The sequence below is a fragment of the Odocoileus virginianus genome, chromosome 2, assembly GCF_023699985.2.
Source record: "Odocoileus virginianus isolate 20LAN1187 ecotype Illinois chromosome 2, Ovbor_1.2, whole genome shotgun sequence".
Lineage (NCBI taxonomy): Eukaryota > Metazoa > Chordata > Mammalia > Artiodactyla > Cervidae > Odocoileus > Odocoileus virginianus.
The window spans coordinates 35,443,620-35,467,174 of NC_069675.1; the positions used below are offsets into that span (position 1 = coordinate 35,443,620).

The window sequence follows — 23,555 nt, forward strand, 5'->3', positions numbered from 1 at the left end:
GCTGCAGTCCATGGGGTCACAAAGAGTCAGACACAATTTAGTGACTGAACAGCAATAATAGGACTCCAGGAGTGTGTGTGGGCCCCTGAGGAGTTAGCAGACTGCCTTCCTGCGGTTGCCAGGGTGAGTTAGGGCCTCTTTTCCCAGTGGTTTCCGTGTACACGGTGAGACGTAGACTGTGTATGGTGATGATAGCAACCTTTGTCCTTCTCCAGGAAATATTAAATGCCATGTGACTCTGACTCAAGTCCTAGACTCTTGTTAATTTTTTGTAAACTTTTTATGTTTGATGAGTCAGAATGCAGGCCCTTATAGAGTGTTAATAAGACTTTGAGTATAATCACTTCAAATTACAGGCCCTTCTTCTATGTAATGATTTTTGCCATTTGTCCTTCCATAATCTTTCATAGGCAGGATGGAGGACACTTTAATCAGTCAGAGCTGTGATCCATTGCTTCATGGGCCCTTTTTACAACGAAATTATTCTTGACAGAAAACTATGGATGTACCCACACTTAAGAGGGTATCAGTGAGTCTGAATATTTCAGGAGAGTTGATGATGGAGTATCACAAAACCTTGGGAGTATGGAAAGCATTTCTGTTTATTATCTACCAAGGTGATCCTATGCATCTGTGGGATGGAGACACTCACCCACATCTATACCCACACCCAGATTGTGTAGGTGTGTGCATGCCTGCTTAACTATGATGTGTTGCCACTGATTCTTCCTAACATACCAAAAACTGCTATTACAAATTTGTGATGTGGGGATTCGACCTCAAAGAGGCTGACTGAAAAAAAAAGTTTTGAACAATTTCATGAAAGTTGGGCATTGTAGAGATCAGAAGCCCTGACATTAGGGGTAACTGGGGTAAATGGAAGTGACTCTGGAGCACTATGTACACAGACATGAGACTTGGAGGCAGTTTGGAGTCAATAAATAATGTATTGGGACTTTTGTTGTAAAAATGGGAGTTGGCAGAATTCTCATCCAGGTTTTTCTTTTTTTCCTTCTTAAGGGTTAAAGAGAGGACTTGAAGGAATCAGTGTGTTGGTTGATAGCATCTGAGAATGTTTTGTTCAAGTTAAGAATCTAGGCATGAAACTTGGCCTTAGATCTGCTCTTAGAGCCATGCCCAGGAGTGGATTCCCCCTGAGACTGTACCAAACCTTTTTAATTTTATTTTTAATTGTGGTTAAAAAAACTCATTACATAGAGTTTACCATGTTAACCATTTTTAAGTGGACAGTTCAATAGTGTTAACTGTATTGACATTGTCTTGCAGTAAATCTCTAGAACATTTTTATCTTGAAAAACTGAAACTCTATTCCCGTTAAACAATAGCTCCCAGGTTCCCCCTCTCCCAGCTCCTGGCAACCTCCATTCTACTTTCTGTTTCCTTGAGTTTGACTGCTCTAGTTACCTCATGTAAGTGGAATCATACAATACCCATCTTTTATTTTTAACTTTTTTATTTTGTATTGGGGTATAGGTGATTGACAATGTCATGATAGTTTCAGGTGAATAGTGAAGGGACTCAGCCACACGTATACATGTATCCATTCACCTCCGAACTCCCCTCCCATCCAGGCTGCCACATAACATTGAGCAGAGTTCCATGTATTGTAAGTACCCATCTTTTTTATGACTGGCTTATTGCATAATGTCCTTGTAATGACAGCATACTGTCCTCAGGCTTCATCCATGTAGAAACATGTGACAGGATTTCCTTCTTTTTTAAGGCTGAATAGTAGCCCATTGTATGTATATACCACATTTTCTTTATCCATTCACTCATTCATAGACATTTGGATTACTTCCACCTCTTGGCTGCTGTGAATAATGCTGTAGTGAACATGGGTGTGCAGATATCACTTTGAGATTCTGCTTTCAGTTGTCTTGGGTAAACCCAGAATTGAGATTTTTGGATCATCTATGATTCTATTTTTAATTCTTTGAGAAGTGATCATATTGTTTTCCATAGCAGCTGCACCATTTTACATTCCCACTAGCAGTACACAAGGGTTCCAGTTTCTACCCATTCTTTATTGAAGCGTTTATTGTTATTAAGTTAAAGGTGCAGTGGAAAAAAGGTACCATCATGGTCACAATGCCTGGTTTTCCTGGTAGATGGTAATTTAAAAGAATGATAGAAATGGTAGCAAAAGATGAGTGGAGAGGTGGTTATAAGTGAGCGTAGCTGCTGCTAAGTCACTTCAGTCGTGTCCAACTCTGTGCGACCCCATCCCTGGGATTCTCCAGGCAAGAACACTGGAGTGGGTTGTCATTTCCTTCTCCAATGCATAAAAGTGAAAGTGAAGTCGCTCAGTCCTGTCTGACTCTTCGCGACCCCATGGGCTGCAGCCTACCAGGCTCCTCCGTCCATGGGATTTTCCAGGCAAGAGTACTGGAGTGGGGTGCCATTGCCTTCTCCGAAGTGAGCATAGCAGGTTTTAGAAAAGAACCTAGTCTCTCTCCTCTCTCTCATTCTTTACCTGTCATTGAAGTCCTGGCTATAGTGAAGAAATCCATTGGCCAGATTAAAAAAAAAAAGCTTCCTGAGTAAACTGTTCCTCCTGAACATCATAAGAGCAATAGAGGAAAGTCCAGTGAAGAAAACTGAGAGAAGGGGGGTCTTTGCACAACAGGCCTTGGGATTCAGGTTTCTGATAGCTGACTGAGTCTGGGTCTCTACTAGGCTGGGAGGGTGGTATCAAAGAGGCCAGTACCATAGTCCAGGGCCTCCTTGTCTCTCTGCTGGTACAAGTTGGATATCAGAGAATACTCGGAAAGATATGGGCCATCTGCCACTTAATACCTGCCTGTAGGCTCCATAGGCTTGGTGTTGGATGCTGGACAGGAGGCAGGTTGGATGCTAGAAGGAAGGCAGGTTGGATGCTGGAATGGAGGTAGGAGAGGGGATGAGGGTGTCCCTTCTCTGATTTCAAGCCCTGGACCCACTTCCCTGACTACAAGGCACAAGAAATGCATGCCATTGCCTTTGTCCTCAGCCCCTGATACCTTCAGGTTTTCCCTGGAATGAAAGAGCAGCAAAGATTCAGAAGGCATGCTTTCTGATTGCTGGTGTGCAGTGTCTGTGTCTCTGGGCACACTGCTCTGGGCCTCGTTTTCCTTCTCTGTCAATGAGATGGTTGGCTCAGATGGGTGAATTTTGAGAAGGCCCTTTTTGACCCCTGTTTGGAGCTCTAGCTCTCATCCTCTTGTGAAAGATTAAGGTATGGACTAGGGAGTGTTACATAAGGTGGACAGGCCCTGCAGTTCACCTTCATAGAAGGTCAATTCCCTTCACAGAGCCCTGGCTCCGTTCTGTGTTCAGGCTTCTGACATGGCTATATCACTTTTGAACAGTTGTTTCTTAGAGGATACTGGACTAGGTGTGGAGTGAAGATTATGTAAGACGTGCATCTTCCCTAAAACAGATCATGATGTATTTCCAAGAGCATTGTATTGATAGGACCCTAGAGATTTGCTGCTTCAGATCCATTGGTTTTTAGGGAGAACATTGTGAGCAGCCAAGGGACTTGAGTCGGGTCAGCAAGGCTGGTCAGCGTCAGAGACTGCAGCCCACTTTTCACTTCTCTATAGCTGGTGCATTCTCCATTATTTTAATTAGGTAGATAAGACCAGTGCCTCGGAAGAGATAAGCAGTCCTCTAGGGCAGCAGCAGCCCAAGAAAGGTGCCAGACAAGGGGGGCTGACAGTGCCGGTGTAGGGTTTCTGAGAAAGAGCCAGAATCCCAGCTAGGATAGTCTGGGAAGCCTTCCTGGAGGAGAGAAGTTTTGAGCTGGACTTCAATGATGGGTGGACTTCAGACAGAGGGGGAGGAGAGGGGAGCGCCAGGACTGGAGGCGTGGGGATAGGAAAGCCTGAGACAGGTGGTGGGGCAGGGACCGGTCTGGCTGGAGCAGACAGACAGGTAGGAGGAGGGGACAAGGACTGACATTTATGGAGCATCTGTCTGGTGTCAGGCACAGGGTCCGGCCCTTTACCTGTGCATCTCAGCATGCCGAGCAGGGGAATGACACCGTGACTAAGTGCTCGTTTGAGGATGTCGCTCCCCCGCCACTCCACACCATCTATACTTGGGACCCCGTCCTCCTTAGAGTAAAAGTCAGCTATGCTTTGATCTGGTGGAAAAGTACATGGTTTCTCTTGGGGAGAAAAAGAGCATGGGGAAGGATTGTCGGTTCCTGTAAAGAAGGTCTCTGAGGTAGTTGATAGTGTTTCATTCTTTCACCGTAGGCCTGAAGTCTGCCTCCCAGTTAATGGCAGCTGGCGGGCCTTGGCACTGCTGAGTGACTGGGCGGACCATGAATTATTCAGGGCCTGTGCCCAGCGGGTGGCTGCCTGGCCAGGCCCTATGGGAAGGAGGCTGTGCTATCTCCTTGAGGGATCAGCCGAGGCTCAGGTGCTGAGGATGAAGAATGACTGCTCCCTTAAAATATTTCACGCTTCATCATGCTGGGGCTGTGAGCACTGTTCCATGGCCTTGCAACTGGGTTATCGGGGCCTGTTTTTCCAAGGGCAAGAAATCACGTTTCTGCACCCCCCCCCCCCCCCCCGCAATTAATAAATGCACTTAGACTCGTGTTCATATGGCACACATTGGCAGAGATTTGGTGAGAAGCCACATTAAAACTGCCGACAGGATGGTGTGGCAACAGAGAGCATTTGGGTGGAAGGAACCCCACTCTGCTCTGTTCTTTTCTCAGCCAGGGAGAAAAGTACTGTTGTTGATCCATTCAGAGTGGCCCTCACTGTGACTGTCACTAACCTCACTGTTATACATTACCACATCTTTGCATTTGTGTGTGTTCTGAAAGTGCCTGCAGAGAAGAAATCACTTATAATGCTGTAGGTCCCTCCAGTGGCCGGAGGTGAGGACAAGGGGGGGCTGAGAACTTGCTGGAGGGGATGGCTTTTGCCCTCCCCAGACCAGACCAGGAGGGGCAGGGCCTAGGTCTTAAATGCAGTTTGCACCCCCCCACTCCCTTTTCCTCCTTTCCAGGTGCCTGTTCAGCCTGCTGTATTCATCTTATTACAGCCCGGTCTGTGTTAAGCTCTTGGAAAAGATAAACTGGGTGTGAATACTGGTGGGCAGGGTCCAAAGGTCTATTTTCAATATTTCCTCTTTTCCTGGGTCTTTCCCATGAGTTGTGCCACCAGGAAGCAGCGTCTTGTCACTGTCCCATCTGCCCCTTTGTGAAACGCTGGCCTGATGGCTCTGAACTCCTGTGTGTCAGCCTTTCCCCTCCAACTTGGAGGTGGGGAGCAGAACCAGAAATCCTGGGCAAGAGCAGGCCTGGCCCCAACTGCATTCCTCAGATGTTCTTTCCTTTGAACCACTCTACCTGTGTACAGGGGCCTTGGCTCTGTATATTCACAGGCATAGCAACACCTGTTTGCCAAAGGTGGGGCCTCTGGACTGGGGCATTCTTTTGCCTGTAAGGGGAAGCTTTGCATGTACAGATAACAGATGAGATAAGAAAGCAGGATTAGCTTTGGCTGGGTTAGAGGATTCAATAAACTGCATTCCTTCCTTCTCCGGGACCTTGGGTGCTTGTTACTGAGTGTAACTTGCCATTTTTTCTCCTTCTCAGCAGAGATGTTGGTCCTTTGTATTCAGTTCTGCTGTGACCAGTGAAACAAGAAACAGGAAAAGGATATAAATAAAAATTAGATTTGCCCTCTTGTTTCAGCCATATATAACTAGATGATTTTATGGGAGGGGTGAGATGTGTGTAAAGAGAGAGATCCATCCATCCATCCATCCATCCATCCATCCATCCATCCATCCATCCATCATCTTCAGGGCACAGAGGGCAACTGTTGTGGATGCAGAATACCTTTAGCCCTCCCTTTAATCTTTGTTCTAGTTACTCTTAGTCTTGAAGTATCATATCTGATGTGTGTGTGTGCTCACTTGTGTCCGACTCTTTGTGACTCCATGGATTGTAGCCTGCCAGGCTCCTCTATCCATGGAATTTTCCAGGTGAGAATACTGGAGTGGGTTGCCATTTCCTTCTCCAGGAGATCTTCCCGACCCAGGGATCAAACCCACGTGTCTTGCAACTCCTGCATTGGCAGGTGGGTTCTTACCACTGCACCACCCAGGAAGCATCAGCCCCACCTCAAATGAACATTGGCCTTTCTAAAAACATAGGCCTTTTGTAACTTGTTTTATAGTGAGTACTGTGTTCTTGCTATCTCTGAGATATTATTACTTTGACTATAAAATATGATTTTGAATATGCCTTTCCCAGTGCATAATAGGGTGAGTTAAAGAAAAGGGAATGGGGTTTGTGAGTACTTCCCAGGTAGAGGACTGGTCTTGCTCTTCCAAATTGCCCTTGTCCCCACATCCAAAGGGATTCCCAGCCTGAGGACAGTGGTTCCACAGGGAACCTGCAGCACCCTCCAGCTGGGAGCCACCTTGGTGAAGAGGTGGGGCAGAATTAGTTTTGAGATTTCCTCCATGAGATGTTTAAAGACTATTCCTCATAGCTGCTATGATGGTGCTAAGATCTCTAAACATTTAACTCACTTAATTATACTCACTCAGTGAGGTTGGTACCATTTTTGTACCAGTTTTTCAGGCTCAGAGAATCATGACAGTTAGAAATTGGCAGAGCCAGCTGCCTAGATTCCAAGTCTGTCTTTAACCACTTTTCCCTCCTCTAGCTTTGCATTTCCAAGCCCTGACCCAGACCCTCAGTGGGTTGTGCTCCAGGGGTAAGTGTGGGGGTGGTCGCAGCCCTGATCCAGGAGTCCTGTGGGTTGTGAGGGAAGGGGAAGTGCTGCTGACTGCTTCCAGCTGCCCAGGCCCTGAAAATGGAGACATTCTGGAGAGGCTGGCAGGCAGGAAGCGACGGCACAGGAATGCCAGCGTCACAGATGTGTCTGCCAGTGGGACTTTGTGAGAATTGCTCTTTGGGGTGGGAAGAGGAGGTTTCAGATAATTTCTTGTTTCAGGGTTTTGGCTGGATTAAGGTTGTATGCTTGGTTGGTTGGTTGGTTGAGTTTTCTTCTAAGTGAGGCCCTTTTGACTGAGAAAAGGGATGGTTTTTTTTTTTCTTTTTCTGAGAGCAGCTGCTTGCTGAGCAGGCTGTGGGGAGTAAGGGCAGTGATAATAGGTAGTTATTGTCTGGGAGGCTCTCCAGGCATTATGTATGGAAATAGAAGAAGAATGAAGACTAGGGGAGGTGGGGAGGAGGCAGGGGAGGAGGGAGTGGCTGGACCAGAGAGGTAAGACAGACTGAGAATCAGGCAGGTGAGACAGAAAGATAATATAAACTTCAATCTCACAGAGCATAAACACAGTAGCATGATTCGGAGCTCGCTGGTCTGTCTGGCCATACGCTTGGAAGAGGATTATTTTTGTAGTAGTATTTTGGTTTCCTGTAAAGAAACGCTTGGGAGAAATTGGCTGTGGTTGTCCAACTGTCAAGAGATTTGACAGCAATGAACACGAAAGACAGATCTGGAAACCACAGAAGAAAGTGGCAGAGAATTTGGCAAAACAGTTTGTATGTGAAACCTTCTTGTTTTCTGTCGCTCTCTGTCCCTACCACTTCTTTCCCAGCTCTTTGGGTTGGGTTTTCAAGTCCTTGAATGTGTACAGATCCCATCACAGCTTAGCATTTTGGCCATCCTTCCCAGACATTTCAATCTCACTAATGTTTTGATGTTCAGGAAATGAACACCCCGTGGTTTACCCTGTCAAGCTTGCTGTGATGCAGGAAAAGCATTCCTTTTTTTTTTTTTTCCTTCCTTTTGACCTCCCAGACTACGTAAAGCCTTTTGGCACAAACAGAGGTTTAATCTCACCACCCCCCACCCCCCCCTTAATGTTTTCACATGCTCCATGCTAAATCATACAGAATGTTAGTTACAGGTCCACCAATTATGAGAAAAGGAAGTAAAACAAGACCAAACAAAACCTGTTCACAACAAGAGGACCCTCCAAGTAGCAACTTCTGTGTGAACCAGCAGAGAATGTGCCTGATCTTGACCCAAACTGAGTGTTGTCTAGGCATGTGGAGGCTTTCTTGGGTTTTATGTTCACCTTAATACCATTTTCCAGAGTCTTAGGGCTTTCCCCATGGTTCAGCAGTAAAGATCCACCTGCCAGTGCAGGGGATGCAGGTTCAGTCCCTGGGTCAGGAAGATCTCCCGGAGGAGGAAATGCAACCCACTCCAGTATTCTTGCCTGGGAAATCCCATGGACAGAGGAGCCTGGCAGGCTATAGTCTATGGGGTTGCAAAGAGTTGAACATGACTTAGCAACTAAACAACAACAGGATTTTTCTGAGAAGTGTAGACACCGTTAGTAAGCTGATATTGCACTCTGAATACCTAGGAGAAACAGTGCTAGACTCGTAGGTCTGCTGTCCAGGTGCTGTCTGCTGTCTCAGCACCTGTGGGCCCTGGGCCCACTATATCTCTCTGAACCTTAGTTCCCTTGTCTGCAAAATGGACACGATACCTACCTTACTTGGGAAAATGCATGTGAAGGCTACAAGGTGCTATAATAATGTGATGTTGTTATTATGGCCACTGAGTTTATGTGGCGATTGAACCCAAGTCACTCCTAACTTTTAGAACCAGAAGGAGTTTTTATGACCATAGATTCCAACCTGTTTGATTTGGGGGCGAGGATGGCAAGGTCCAGGGTGGTAAAGGCACCCATGCAATTACTTAGCTCCTTGGGGGACCCACAGGAGTTGAGGTGATCCTGAGTACCTGTCTGTGGACTTGAGTCTTTCCACCACACCCTAGCACTTCTGATTTGTGCTGTCTGCAGATATCCATAGCTACTGGGCTTTCCCTTTCTGTCATCCCAAGGATAGCAGATACATGTTACTTGGGCTTCAGTTGCTATAGTCCTATAGCTGACTTGACCAGTTGTATCCATTCATTACACCTTGGGAAATCCCCCCCCTTTTTTTTACTTGGCAGCACCATAAGGCTTGTAGGATCTTAGTCCCCTGACCAGGGATCGAACCTGTGCCCTCAGTAGTGGAAACGACGAGTTCTAATCACTGGACCACCAGGGAATTCTCACGCCTTGAAATCTTGATGCAACCTGAAGGCAGGCACAACCAGTTCTCAGGGCTGGCCACATGTGTTGATATCCTTGGCATGAGGGGGGGAACAGTAATTTTTTAAGTTAGAGAAGATTGGGGGAGGGGGGATAGGCCAAAATGGCAGGGGCTGTTTCTGAGGACAGCTTGACTGTTGAGCGTTTTGACCCCCCATCTGATGTTCCCATTCACATGCTGCATGGTTCTGCCATAGCGGTGTGTCCTCAGGATTCTTTTTTTTAGGTCACTATAAATAAAACTGCAACTTGGACCCTTGATTTCTTGCTTTATCAAGTTAGAGTTGGGCAAAGAAACTGAAAGTGAAGTCGCTCAGTAGTGTCCGACTCTTTGTGACACCGTGGACTGTAGCCCGCCAGTCTCCTCTGTGCATGGGGTTTTCCAGGCAGGAATACTGGAGTGGGTAGCCTTTCCCTTCTCCAGGGGATCTTCCTGACCCAGGGATCAAACCTGGGTCTCCCATGTAGCAGGCAGAGTCTTTACCATCTGAGCCACCTTAAAGAGCCTTAGAGATGGGCAAGCTCCTGGCAAGCTCGTTTAAATTGCTCCTTTCCTCCTCAGAATGTCTGTAGCCCTCTGGCCTCTGAAGGTAAGGGGGGCTCCTCTTGGCTAAGGCAGCATGTTCTGTCCACACCTGTGAGCCGTTTCCCATCAGCTTTTTCCTGCCTGCACCAGCTCAAGGTTGAAGCAAAGGACATGCTAGCCAGACTGGCCCTGGAACCCTTTCCTAGTCCTGAAGCTCTCTTCGCTCATCTTGACTTCACCATAGCTACCTTCTTGTCCTCCATCTTCCGTCTTGTTCTCCAACTCCCTCTGGCCTTGCTTCAGCTCATATTATCCCCATGACCTAATTCACACACTGGACCACCTGTTCTTTGTCCCTTGCGCTTTCTGCAGCACGTGCTGCCGTCCGTCTGCCGCCTTTCCTGCTTGAGTATCTCTTCCCCTCTCCGATTCCCTTGGTATCTCCACTGTTGTTTCTCCTTCCTCCCAGACACCAGCCTTCCCCAGGACTCCCTGCTTGGCCCCTTGCCTCTTATGCCCTTTCCTAGACTTCAGCTACTGCAGCCTCCACTCTGACTCTGTACATGGGCTTTGTCTTCAGCCTTGAGCTCTCTTTCCACATCCCTGACCGCATCTGGACATATCACCCTGGGGAGCTGCAGCCTCTCTGCAAGGAAGTGTTCAACCCACCCTGCACACCATGGCCATCTCTAAAATCCCCAGAGTCTGAAGTTCAGCCCTGTCCTTTGAACCTCCCAAAGACTTTGAAGTCCTATAGGACTTGAGTTGGTTACTAAAGTCCTGTGGATTAACGCTTGCATCAGCCCATTCCTTTCTGCTCCTATTGCCACATGCTGACTAGCCTTTTGACCTGGACAACTGCAGTGACCATCTAAGTGACCTTGCTGCCTTCAGTCTCTCTGCTTTCTATTCATTCTACCTACCCTACCCTGCCAATTAATCATCCCTACAGCCCAACCCAGACCCTGTCCACCTCAGGTTCACAAATCTCTGTGCTTCCAAGCCTGACTCTCTTGGCTTCCCTCTTGCCCTATCCTCGTTCCTTGTGCTTAAGTTAAATGGTTGCGTCCGCTGGTGCAGTTCCTCCGACAGTGCAGCCGGTACTTTACCTGGGCTGCTTCCCCCCACAACTAGGAGAGGGGCTTCCTCCTCATCTCATTCTGTAGAGGGTCTGCCTGTGCTTCACGGTCTGGCCAGATGCCTGTCTCTCCTGGAGTTGTTCCTCCCCGCCTCCCTAGGCAGATGTGCCCTTGTCTTCTGAACTCTAGAAGGTCCCCTGCCTTCTGTTCTTCTGGTTTCGGACTATTGGCATATGTATCTGTCCCATTCCCTTTGGCCACCAGCTTTCCCAGTCATCTCTGATGCCTCTGAAAACACCAGGCAGCGTGCCCTGCACACAGCTGGTGTCTAGGAGATACTGCACGGAATAAAGACTGAGCGACTCTGGCTTGCCTTTCCCTTCTCATCCCTGCTGAGGTGGAGGTGGTCCTGTGAGCCAGTAGTGTTGGGTCCTTTCTCCTTCCTTGGCCCCTTCACACCAGACCTTCTCACCTTTCACATCTTGCCCCTGGGGGGTTATTTAACCCTTTCCTAGCCTCAAAACCTTTCTAATAGATATACATGTTCACTCTGCCTGGCTTGTTCTAAGTTTGCTCTTTAGGATCAAATGTGGCTACACTAGTCCCAGCCCCCCCCCTCTGCCACATCACATGTAACCTGGCTAATTAGAAAGCCTATTTTACCTAGTTCCCTATATCAGAGGGAACTGAAAGGGAGACTAAGAGTGGTGACTCATACTCTATTCACGAAGTGGCTTAAAGATTTAAAATGTGTTGTAAATTGGCAAGCACTTTGCAGTCTCATTTTTTGTACTGGTAGCTAGACACTTAGGAGACTTACCACATCACCAGTATGTTTAATAGTGAAGAGGGGCCTGTTAGGAGGACATTTTCAGTTCTGCCCTCTGTAGCTTTGATGTGATGTGTAGGGGGCAAAATTAAGTTTGCAAAACGTACTCCTAATTGTGAATACTATGACCACTTTTAGGGCATTTTCACATCATTCCCTCAGTAATCTTGTGGGTAGGCATTAATTATCCCTGTCTGACAGTGGAGGTTTAGAAAGAATCCAGGGTTTCTTCTAAGGTCATAAGTGATTAAGTGCCTTGGCCAGGACGAGAAACTCAAGTCTTGGGAATCCTCCTCAAGTGCTTCTTCCAAGATCCCACATTTTGCCACCTTGCTGTCAGTATTTTGAACTGCAGTAAAGTGGCTTTAGAAAATGCTCTACCTCTTGGAGGAAGAATAGCTTCGAATCCTGGGTCTGGCTTTAGCACGCTGAAGGTTGACACTGGATATGTTAAAAACCCAGCAGTGTGGATGGGAGGAATGGGGGTTGTTCCAAGTTGAGCAGTTAGCTGGATGCTGGGTTTGTTTTAACTTTAGCCCTGGATAGGATGCAGTTGCTTGAATTACAAGTGCCCTGGGACTAAAGTAAACCTGTGGTGGAGGTCCACCTCTTTAGTGCAGATTGGAATCACTTAGGAATGAAATTACCTTCTTCAGCAAGTATGGCTGCAAGGCTCCACGCTTGAAACCCTAAGTTTGTAATTTGTTGTCTGTCTGTAGTTACTAAAAAAGGGGGTGGTTGGGCGCGGGGTAATTAGGGTCAGTTATTTTCCAAGAACACACTGTTCTATGTTGGGGGCTTCCCTGGTGGCTCAGGCCGTAAAGCATCTGCCTGCAGTGCGGGAGTCCCGGGTTCCAGCCCTGGGTCAGGAAGATCCCCTGGAGGAGGGAATGGCAACCCACCCAAGCATTCTTGTCTGGAGAATTTCATGGACAGAGGAGCCTGGTGGGCGACAGCCCATCGGGTCGCAAAGAGTCGGACACGACTGTGCACCTAACACAGACACAGACATTTTTTATGTAGAGGATTTTATTTTGGGTTGAGATTGGTGGGAGAGCCGGGGAGGAGAGTTTAAAATTCCTGAAGAACTCAAAAATTGAAAGGTTTCATTTTAAAAAATCACAATAGGATTTGAGCGGGGTTTCTTTTATCTCCTCACTGGTTCCTCAGATCATCCAGGTCAGTGATCCCGGAGGTGTTTACCTGTGTACCCTTCTCCCACAATGCCTTGCAACACGGTGCTCCCAGAAATCTTGCGTCGAGTTACTGTTACGGGGCTGGTGTTACCCAGAGACCCTCCGCTTAACATGGCGTGCGGGCAGCAGAAGCCTGCCGAGAAGATCCTTTCGTGAGGCTGAACTTACAGCGCTCCCCCCACCCCCTCGCTGTGTCCCCACCCGGAGCCCAGAGGGAGTTTGTTTTACTTTCACCCGCCGACACGGTCCCGCCGCCGCGTGGTCGGCGCCCGCGCGCTGAGAACGCCGAGCGCCCAGGTGCGCGGTCCGCGTGGCCTCCTCAGACGCTGCCTAGTGGATGAGCCGCCGCGGCCGGGGACCTGCGCGGCTCCTGACCCTCCAGGGCCGCCTTCTTTTCCTGTGATAGTAATCGGAGACTTTTCCGTTACGTGAGGCTCTCAACAAAAGATTGTAATTCCAGCAGCTTTGTTCGGGAAGCTACCACCGCGGCAGGCGCGTCCCGGGCCGGGCCTGGGGGTCGGCGACTCCGCGGCGGCCGGTGGGTGGGGGGCCGCGGCCCGCCGGCCTCCCCCGCGCCCCTCGTGGTACAGCCTGCGTTTCCTCTACAATGCTGTTATGCTAATCAGGTGACATCACCGCCCAGCGCACGGCGAGTGGCTCCTGATTAAATTACAAACCGGCGGCCGCCACGGGCAGCGGGGAGGAGGTGTGTGCGCTGCGCCCGCGAGCTCCTGGGCTCGGCGACTAGGGCATGCTCAGGATTGGCCGTATTTTTAAAAAATTTTAAGTGGGACTTGCGGCCTGAGGCCCTCCCTCCGCCCTCCCGCCTCTTCTCGGTAATTTATTTCAAGCCTAGAGCCAAGGGCCACAAAAGGAAGGAAAGCCACAGGAATTGGATACGTGAGTGACCGGGCTAAGGTGGACTCTCCTGCGGCCAGCTTCCTATCAGGTCACCCTGCTGGACTTTCACACCGGCATGGGGCTTGCCTAAGGTCCAGCCCTTTTCACCGGGGCCGAGAGCCAGGCGTTGCGGAAGCCGCTGCGTGCTGAATGGGGGTAGGAGGGGGCCGGAGCGGGATTTCCACCGTTCAGCCCGCCGGGGCGTTACGTTGGGCATAATGGAATTGCAGAGGACGTCTAGCATCTCCGGGCCGCTGTCGCCGGCTTATACGGGGCAGGTGCCTTACAACTTCAACCAGCTGGAAGGGAGATTCAAGCAGCTCCAAGGTAAGCTCCGCACTCTATGGCCGGGCCTGCCCTGGAGCCGTGCCTCCGTGGGTTCTGAAGCTTTATTTGTGCCATATGGTACGTGACCCTGCTGAAGCCCGGCGGCCGCACGCCCAGCCCCAAAGCCTCTGGTTGGCTGCAAGCAGCCCATGCACTACTTAAAGGAGACGGTTTCTCACTCTTGACTCCAGAGAAGCCACCATTTGGAGTCTACCTCTCCAGTTTCCTTTGGGCTCTCTCGGTTGTCAGGTATCTACTACCCACAGCACACACATTTTCTTCCTTTTTAACTGTCCTTGCATTTCAGTAGACCAATGCTAATAGGCCTACTAGTATGCAAGTGTTTGATTCCAGGACGCCTGTATCTCCCAGTCCCCAGCCTCTTACCTCTGGGAAACCTAAAGGTGTAAAGTGCACTGCTGGACACCCTGTAGCACAATGGCAAAGGGAAGGAGGGAGTGGTCTTTTTGTTCCTAAGCCTTGGGTAAATTACAGTTTTGATTCCGGAGCTTAATTTTAACTCTTTTGATGTTTTGTGTTGGGATAGAGCCTTCCCATCAATTTAGTGGGCTATGTAATTTATAATGAAAACCAGTTATTGTCATTCCAGCGCTATTGGGTTGGATTAGTTGGATCAATTGCAGGTTTCTTGGAGTCTTTATTAGTCTCGAACAGTTGAATGAATCTAATATTTTACTGCACATATTTTTATGGGCAGCACTTTGTGGGGCTGATGGGCCTGCAGCCTGTGGCTGGGGTGGGCCTTGCCCTGCCCTGCCAGCAGGCCTGGCTGGTGGAGTCTCCTAGTTGATGCATGAAAAAGGATTCATAACTGAAAACACAACTCCTTCCATTAGGAAGCCCCCGGAATCAGCAATAGACTGAAAATGACTCTGGTGCTCTGAAAAGTAGCGTTTGCAGACCTCCTTTGTGTTTCTTATTTTAACTCCTCTCAGTACCACAAATGTGGTTCCTGTGAGGAGGAGGAAGGAAGGAAGCAGCCCAGTCTTCCAATGTTTTCACTGGAAAGAGCAGGGAGGATATATTTCATTCACAGGTTTATTTGTCTTGTGAAATAGTTGACAGTAATGACACTCTTCTGGAAAACAAGAGGCAGAACAGGACGTGATTTTAAACATTAGCTAGGCTGTGCTGCATTCCTCTGGCAGTTAGCTAAGAGGAAGCTCCATCCCCGCTAGGGAACAGTTGTGGGTCTTTGCCTCCTTCCTCTCCAGCTCTTCGAAGGTAGAATTTGCTTTTCGGTGCAAACTTAACAGGGCCAGAGCTGGAACTTGCAGGTGGAGACTGGAGGAGTTGGGTGTGTCCGTTATCTTCTGGGTGTGTGATCAAAGGCCCCAGTTTGAAGTTTGAGGTTCTGAGAATTCAGAACGCACCTCTTCTTCAAATGACCCTTTCTCCCCACTTCATTGTGTCATACTGCCCAGGAGAAAACACCACAGGGTGTCCTCGACTTGAAAACCTGTTACTAAGGTCCAGTCAGCACCCTCCTGTAGTCTCGCGAACCAAGGTGAAAATATACAAAGGTGTGGGGAGGAGTGTGCCCACAGGGCCACCCATAACAAAAGGCTGTTATTCTGAAAGGTTTGAGGACGGTTGTAAAACTGCTCTCTGAGGAGGGTGGAGCTAACACACAGGAAATGTCTTAAACTGTCCTCTCTAGAAAAGTAAAATTTAAAGTTAAAAAAAAAAAATCAGTGTCTCTTTGATTATCTCATAAGTGTTTGCCAAGGAAATTCCTTCAAAAGGGATGAGCTTCACATTTTGTGTGGTGATTTTTTTTTTAAATGACCTTTGTCCCCTAATTTAGTTCCAGATAGCTTTCTTATTTCTAAATATCATGGTTTAGATGTTGCACAAGTTTAGTGTTGGTATTTCTATAACAGAAAACCACTCGTGCTGAGGAACTGAGAAAGGGTGAATTAACTCCCAAGTGTGGTGAATCCCAGGAGAATTACAGTTGGCATCGTCTTTCATTCCCCAAATGGGATTGATTGCATTTTAAGCAACTTGAGGAATTTTTTTGATAAAACTTTTCCCCATCCCCATCTGCATCCCCTGTGCGGTGTATATTACTAGTTTTTTAGTATTTGTAGTTCTTCTATCATCACATCTTTGATAACATATAGATTTTGTCTGCTGATTTAATTTTGTACATGCCTATTAAGCAACCGTTTCCCTCTTTTTAATCTTTCCTAGTACTTCCAACCCAATACTAGCAAACAGTGCCTCTGAATCCATATTGATTTTTTTTTTTCAGTGCCTCTTGTACTAGCTTATTCATTTAGCATCTATACCTGAGAGTACTGTGATCTTGTAGGAGATATTTCTGCATTTTTGTTGACTTCAAATATTTTCACACTGGATCCTAAAAATCTCAGGAGGGACTGACTTTTTATGTTCTCGCATAGGGAAATACAGTGTTATAAAATGAGCCGGGTTTTTTAGATAAAGTAGTTTATAGAGATTTATCATAAGTAAATAAGTACGATTAGAAACAAAACCTCACTGACTTAAGGGACTGAGATCTCTTTCACACTGATGCTCCTGACAAAGGCAGGCCCTTCCACTTGCAGTGGCTTAAAACATTAACCACCAGCACCCAGCACACACCTGACAGACACACCACTGCACACTGAGATCTCTTTCGAATTTTTCACCTGTAAGATCTAGTTACCACCTTACTCAGAATCTGTTCATGTAGCTTACACAGTTGGATTTGTTGTGTTGTTTTTCTTTGTTAAGTAAGAGAGGACTGCTGAAACACAACAAAACTCAGCCTCACATGTTTTTCAAAAATGTGTTTGTAGTAACAGAGAAGTTCATGATGATACCTTTTCTCCAGTTTCACATCAGCTAGCTTCCCTTCTTATCAGCTGGATACTCCTGCTCCTCCCCTGCTCAGAACCTGTCTTGCCTGCCTCTTGCATAAATTAAATTCCAGGCTCCTTAGCCTGGCATTCAGGACCTTTCTCCAAATGGCCCCAGACCACGAAATTCCTATACCAGCTCTTACATTCCTACCGAATAAATCTTCCAGGTCGGCGGCCTGCAACTCTTCATGAAACCCAGCCCTGGGTTTTGCCTTCATCGTCTACCTTCTGCCTCAAAGGCCCCACCCTTGCATTTACCAATAGAAATCCTTCCTACAGTTTTGTTTTTTAAGACTCTGCTTACATTCTATTATTCCAGAAAGCTGCTCCTTGTCTCTGTTGAGTTGGTGGGGAAAAGATTTCATGGAGTGCTCACCATGCATCAGACACGTTAGTAGGAGCTTTGTCTGTATCTCATCTTGTGTGCACACCTGTAAGGTTTTTTTTTAAAATTGAAGTATAGTTGATGTACAGTATATGTCACTCAGTCGTGTCCGACTCTTTGCGACCCCATGGACTGTATAGTCCATGGAATTCTTCAGGCCAGAATACTGGAGTGGGTAGCCTTTCCCTTCTCCAGCGCATCTTCCCAACCCAGGGATTGAACCCAGGTCTCCCGCATTGCAGGCAGATTCTTTACTAGCTGAGCCACAAGGGAAGGCCCGTATATAAGTTACAAGTGTGTACAGTGTAGTGATTTGCAGTTTTTAAAGGTTATTCTCCAATTATAACTACTATGAAATATTGGTTCTGTTTCCTGTGTGTTATCATCCCTTATCCCTATATTGCCCATCTCTCTGAGGTTTTAAAGGTAGAGTGAAATTGCTTATTCCAGGTACCAAGCCATAGTAAGCTCAGGCTGCATATTGTTATTCTCGAACTTTCTCCTACCAGACTTCTAGATACTTAGATAAATTAATACTTAATTTCCACAAAAAAAGAAGAGACAAGGTGACCTTGTGAAGTGCTTCCCTCTTCTTCCTACCTGCCTGCCCCCTCAGAGCACTGATCCTATCAATTCTGGCTGTGGAGTTGTAATGAGGACAGAATCTAGTTGAAAAACATCAAAATGAACTTTTTTCTGCCTTCTTCTTCGCATCCTGACCCTGATGTCCAGCGCCTGATGTTTCTGGAGAAGGTACTTACTCTCAGCTGTCTTGGTTCCGTGAATTTTTCCAACTGTCTAGAAGGAGAAATGGAGAAATTCTCCACCTGTCTTCTTTGTGTCTTAGTGGGACGTAGACGTAGTTGCGGGCCATTGGAATGCGTTACTCTCAAGTTTATTACATGCTGTCTCAGGATTGCCTCCTTGAATTTCTTCATCTTTTGGTGTTGATTTCTAAACTGCTAGGGAAAGGATATTGCTGCTTTTATGCCCAAGGGTCATGAGGAAAATGCATTCTTAAGTTTTTAAAAAGAACTTTTCTAGTTTGTTATGGTACCTAGACAAAGTTTTTAAAAAGAGCTTTTCTAGTTTGTTATGGTACCTAGATGTTTGTCTTGTGTAATTTCATAAAGCTTATAGAGAGGTGATTGCTAGGTTTACAGCTGCTTGTCATGAAGAAAACTTTTAAGTTCTTAGATATAAAGTAATAGCCTTCAAATACTTCCCATTGTAACAGTGAAAAGAGTTGGTGACAAATGATAACCCTGGTTGGTGGGGTGGGTGGTTGGTTGGGGAGCAGCAAAGATTTATAAGAACATTTCTGTGTTTACTGAAAGCATAAAAGATTGGGGTTTTGGTCTGGATACCTTCCAATATTGTACTGTCATACTATAGATTTTCTAAGCCCAGATAACTATGTGGAACAAGTCATCAGTTAAAATTATTTTCACCAGTTTGCCAGAGTTTCAGCTTAAAATTTAGAAGTTCCTAACAGATTCATGAATTTGAATCCTTTTTGAGTGATGTGCTACTACGGCTAATTATTAATTTTTGTAGCACTTTAATATGTACCATCTTGCTTAATTAACTAAATGAGATTATTCAGAGTACCCAGCATGGGATCTAGTACTTTGTTGTAAAGAAGTGGGCATTTCCTTGGTACTAGTAATAATCCTGTGGGGTATTCTTTTCCTTTTTATAAAGAAATTGATAATTGGGTTAATCAACCAGTATGACGCTGCCTCTCCCAGAATCCAGGTTTTCTTTTTTGTTTGTTTCTTTATTTTTTAATTGGAGTATAATGGCTTTACATAGAATCCAGGTTTTCTGACTCCAAGTTCATTCTCATTCTGTAGGACCATAGATATTGTGAATACGTTCTGGTGGCATGGGAAATTAACAAGCCCAGAACCGCTCAGATTTCTGAACATGTGACACCCTTAAATTTTGATGAGCTTGAAACACTGATTCGTTTAGCTTAAGTCCAGTGTTTGACTGGGATGACTGTTAAAAGGACTCTTGGAGACTAATTAGGAAAAAGAGGAGGGACATAGATATTCCCTTTGAGGAAAAGATACCACTTCTCTTAAGGGAGTAAAAGAATGGGACCGTAAACATTGTGGCTAAAGGAAGCTTTTTGGGTGACTGTTGTCAAGTTGTCTCCTCTTATACTTTGAACCTAGAAAGGGGTTTGTCTACAGCCCCACTGCCTCCTGCTCTGTGTTCATCCCTTTCTGTGATTTGCTTTTGCCCAGCTGGCCCCATGCAGCTGCCCTAGCCTCCCTAGAGGCAGACCCTGATAAGAGATCTCCCTGCGCAAACATGTGGGATTTGACTCTAGCCACCCTTCCCACCTCCAGCTTTTCCTACTCCTTGCTGCACAGTATTCATGATTCCCTAAAATTTCCCCGCATTTTCCTGGCTTTGAGACCCTGCTCACCTGGTCTCTTCCCCTAAGAATTATTTCTTGTGTCAGGATCTTTTTTTTTTTTTTGAGGTTCCATTCAGATGCCACTAAATTCTAAGTATTCCTCAACAGAGAGGTGATCAGAATCTCTTCTTGGGTTCTTTTTCTTTAAGATTTAAAGTCTAAGTACTTGGTAATTCTTTTGGGATTTTTACATCCTGCCTTTGGTTACAGTTTGAGGATCTGCCTCTGCTTGCTTTACATTTAATGAAGGCTGGGAGGGTAAAGATGAAAGTCTGATACAGCCTGTCTTACCCGTAGCAGTCACTAAGTATTTGTTAAAGGAGTAAATGAATGAAGATAGTATTATGAACTACATTATGGCAGTGGTTTTCAAAATGAGGTTCCTAGACCAGCAGCAGCATCATGACCTGGGAACTTGCTAGAAATGTAAATTCTCAGGCCCTGCTTCTGACCTAGTGAATCAGAAACTCTCAGGGTGGGGCCTGTTCATAGGTTTTTTGAAAAAATTATTATTTATTTGTAATTGAAGGATAATTGCTTTACAATATTGTATTGGTTTCTGCTATACATCAACATAAATCAGCCATAGGTATACGTATGTCTCCTCTTTCTTGAACCTCTCTCCCACTTCTTAGCCCTTCCCATCCCTCTGGGTTGTTACAGAGCCCAGATTTGAATTCCCTGAGTCATACAGCAAATTCCATGGAAAATACACTACCATACATTCATAGGTTTTTAACTAGCCTGCCAGGTGACTGTGATGCACACTCAGGTTTGAGAAACACTTTCTTACTGCACTTTCTTACTGCACTTTCTCTCTTTGCAGTTTGGGGGTGGAAAGCTTTGGGAAGAACAGACTGCATGATTTGTTCCCAGATAGCAGTAAATATTGTTATCTGATTTGTTACTAAAGAATGAAGAGTTGGGAGAAAGTATGTTTCAGAACAAAATTGTATAGTAGCGGAAAAATATTTAGCTAGTCAGGAATGAGCTCTACCCTGCTCAACTAGAGGAGCCATTTAGCATCTGCAGGCCTCAGCCACCTCATGACTGCCAAACGGGTTCAATCATGTATCAAGGCTTCAGTTTTCAGGGAACCAGATCTTCACAGGCATTCATCTGTTCCTTCTAGAATCACACTTACGCACATTATCAAAAATACGCCAGGTAGATCCCAGCTGTTTTTAGATCTTAGTGCCTGGGCTTCCCTTGTGGCTCAGCTGGTAAAGAATCCACCTGCAATGCTGGGAGACCTGTGTTCGATCCCTGGGTTGGGATGATCCCCTGGAGAAGGGAAAGGCTATCCACTCCAGTATTCTGGCCTAGACAATTCCATGGGGTCACAAAGAGTCGGGCACGACTGAGCAACTTTCACTTCATTTCTTTCTCCCTTTTGCCTGACAAGCTTCTATCAACTCCTTGAAGCCTCAGCTATGAAAAACTAATAATGGGGGGAGATAAGTGATAGAGGCATTGTAATGCCTTTTTTACACTTCAGTATTTTTTGCTTAATTAAAAATCTGGCAGTTGTTTGTATATTATGGGTGCAAAGGACTTGTCATTTAAAAGCAAAGTTGTTGTTTAGTTGCTAAATCGTGATTGACTCTTTTGTGACCCCATGGACTGTAGCCCACCTGGCTCCTCTGTCCATGGTAGTATTCTCCAGGCAAGAATACTGGAGTGGGTTGCCATCCCCTTCTCCAGGGGATCTTCTCAACCCAGGGATTGAACCTGCGTCTCCTGCATTGGCAGGCATGTTCTTTACCACTGAGCCACCAGGCAAGCCCATAAAAGGCCAGTAGTTGGTTACTAACTTAGGCTTTTTTTAAGCAAGAAGACTCCTAAGAAGTAAAATGATAAAGCTGATTTAAATAACATAGGGCTTACTTTTGGTTCTGTTTATTAATGCATAATACTTATTGATTGCCTGCTTTTCAGTAAGCACCTGTTCTCTGGTTAGGAAGCCTGTGAGTAAGCGTGGTTCAGCTATGCTGGAAATGCTGGCCAAGCTGACTGATGAGTAGAAGCAAGTGGAGGAATAAACATGTTCTGGTGAGAACCCAGGTAGGCAAAGCTCAGAGTACAGGGGGAGGGAGGATTGTTAAGAGGGGTCCTAGAGGCCAGAGGATGCATGGTGCTGTAAGTCCAGTCAGGAAGCTGAGAAGTCAGGCAGGCAGTGGGAGACTGCTGAAGGATTTTAAGTGAGTGACTTGTTCCTATTTCTGTCTCCTTAGGGGAAGGCTGGTCTGCTTCCTGAGTGTAATAATTGTCTTGGAGGGTGGGTGATGGTCAGGTGAGGGTGTCGAAAACCGCTTAAGGTATTGCATTTGCTGTGAGGAGAAACAGGAACAACATAACCTCCCTGAATTTTGAACTGCAAGGTATTTAGAACCTTATTACTCAGTGTGGTCTGTAGATGGGAATTTGTTAGAAATGCAGAATCTCAAGCTCACACCCCAAACTCACTGAGTCATAATTTCATTCTAACAAAATCCCCAAGTGGTTTGTAGGCACAGCCAAGTCTTCTAAGAAGCACTGTCTTGGAAATAAACTCTGCCTGCTCCTCTAGCCCTTGAGCTGGGAAGGACGTGGCCTAAAGAGGCTGTGACCCTTCTAAGGTTTAACGTTTGTGTTTCATAGAGTCTGCTTTAAAGGAAGGAGTTTTGGGGGGGTGTGTTTTAAGTAAACTGGATTATTTTAACTGTAAAAATAATATTGTATCTAGATAAATAATAGTTGACTAAAGCAATTTATTATTACCCTAGGAGATTACAGGGCTTTAAAGCATGGTTGGTTAATTCCTAGCTTTATAAATCTTTGTAGAATTTGGCTAGGATTCTCTTACTTGACAATCCTGCAGTTCTAGACATTTGTGAGATTTTTTAAAAATCCCTCAAGTTTCTTTTCATTTATCCATTTGGTGTTAATGGAGAATTAAAAATATACTCTGGGCTACCTTCTCTAAGTTCTTCCAAAATTTCAACATGGTGTCCTAGGAAGTAGAGGCTTATTAAGTCCATTCTTGCTTTGTGACTTAAACTTTTATATACTTTTATTTTTTTAAGCAAAAATACCCCCTCTCTCCCACACTCCATCTTAATAAAATAATCCTAATTAAATGAATGTTGGTGTTCTTACAGTTGGTTAGACTGCAGTCCAGTTTCATATATATCAGACTTACCTAGCAGTGCCTTTAGGTTTTGGTGTTAAAGGTGGATTTGAAATGCATTAAATATCTGTTACTTGATAAGTGCTCATTTCCTGTGAGCCTGCAGGTGAAGCTTTAAAATGACTGGTTATTGATTAGGTAGGGGAGAAAAAGCACCTGCTGAAACTTGTCAGCCAGAATTTTTCCCTCTTAGAAGAAAGAAAAGGGGTGGGGAGAAAAGTGACTTCTGTTCTTGACTGGCTTCCGTCCAGAACCTTTGTGACCAGGGAAGGGGCGTGGGTACTGAGAGAGTAGTAGTCAGGAGGTGACTCAGATGGTGTTCTTTCAAAGGCAGGGTTGAAAGTTATTAATAGACAAAGCTTAAAATGTTTAGTTGTTCTTTGTATTACTTCACAAACTTTTTTTTTATTTATTATTTCATATCCGTATTAGGTCACCTCCAAAAGGAATACAGATGAAAGAGTAATCCTGTAGTCCCAACAGATCTTAACTTTTTGAGAGTTCTTATCTACATACAATTTAGCACTGTTATAGTCATTACGTTTTGATTTTTTACTTAGCATTATATCATACACTTTCCATATGTGGTTATTTCTATGCCTCTTGCCAAACTGCTTTCCAAACCAGGGCAATTTATCTAACAACCCGAGCCTACTGTCTCTGCTATGGGGTGGGGTTAATACAAGTTCTTTGTAACAG

At 45.7% G+C, this 23,555-nt stretch overlaps 1 protein-coding gene across 2 annotated transcripts in view; it reads left to right on the plus strand.

Annotated features, from left to right (window-relative positions):
- The window catches only part of SPTBN1 (spectrin beta, non-erythrocytic 1), a 200,731-nt gene that overhangs the window by 78,155 nt on the left and 99,021 nt on the right, over positions 1-23,555 (plus strand). Inside the window, exon 1 of one of the 2 annotated variants that reach the window (XM_020915124.2) lies at positions 13,439-13,980. The exons of the other annotated variant lie outside the window; for it this stretch is intronic. Coding sequence (XP_020770783.1) covers positions 13,872-13,980 — 109 coding nt within the window. The 5' untranslated portion in view covers positions 13,439-13,871. Of the gene's footprint in view, positions 1-13,438; positions 13,981-23,555 lie in introns of those variants that run through there. 2 annotated transcript variants of the gene reach the window in all.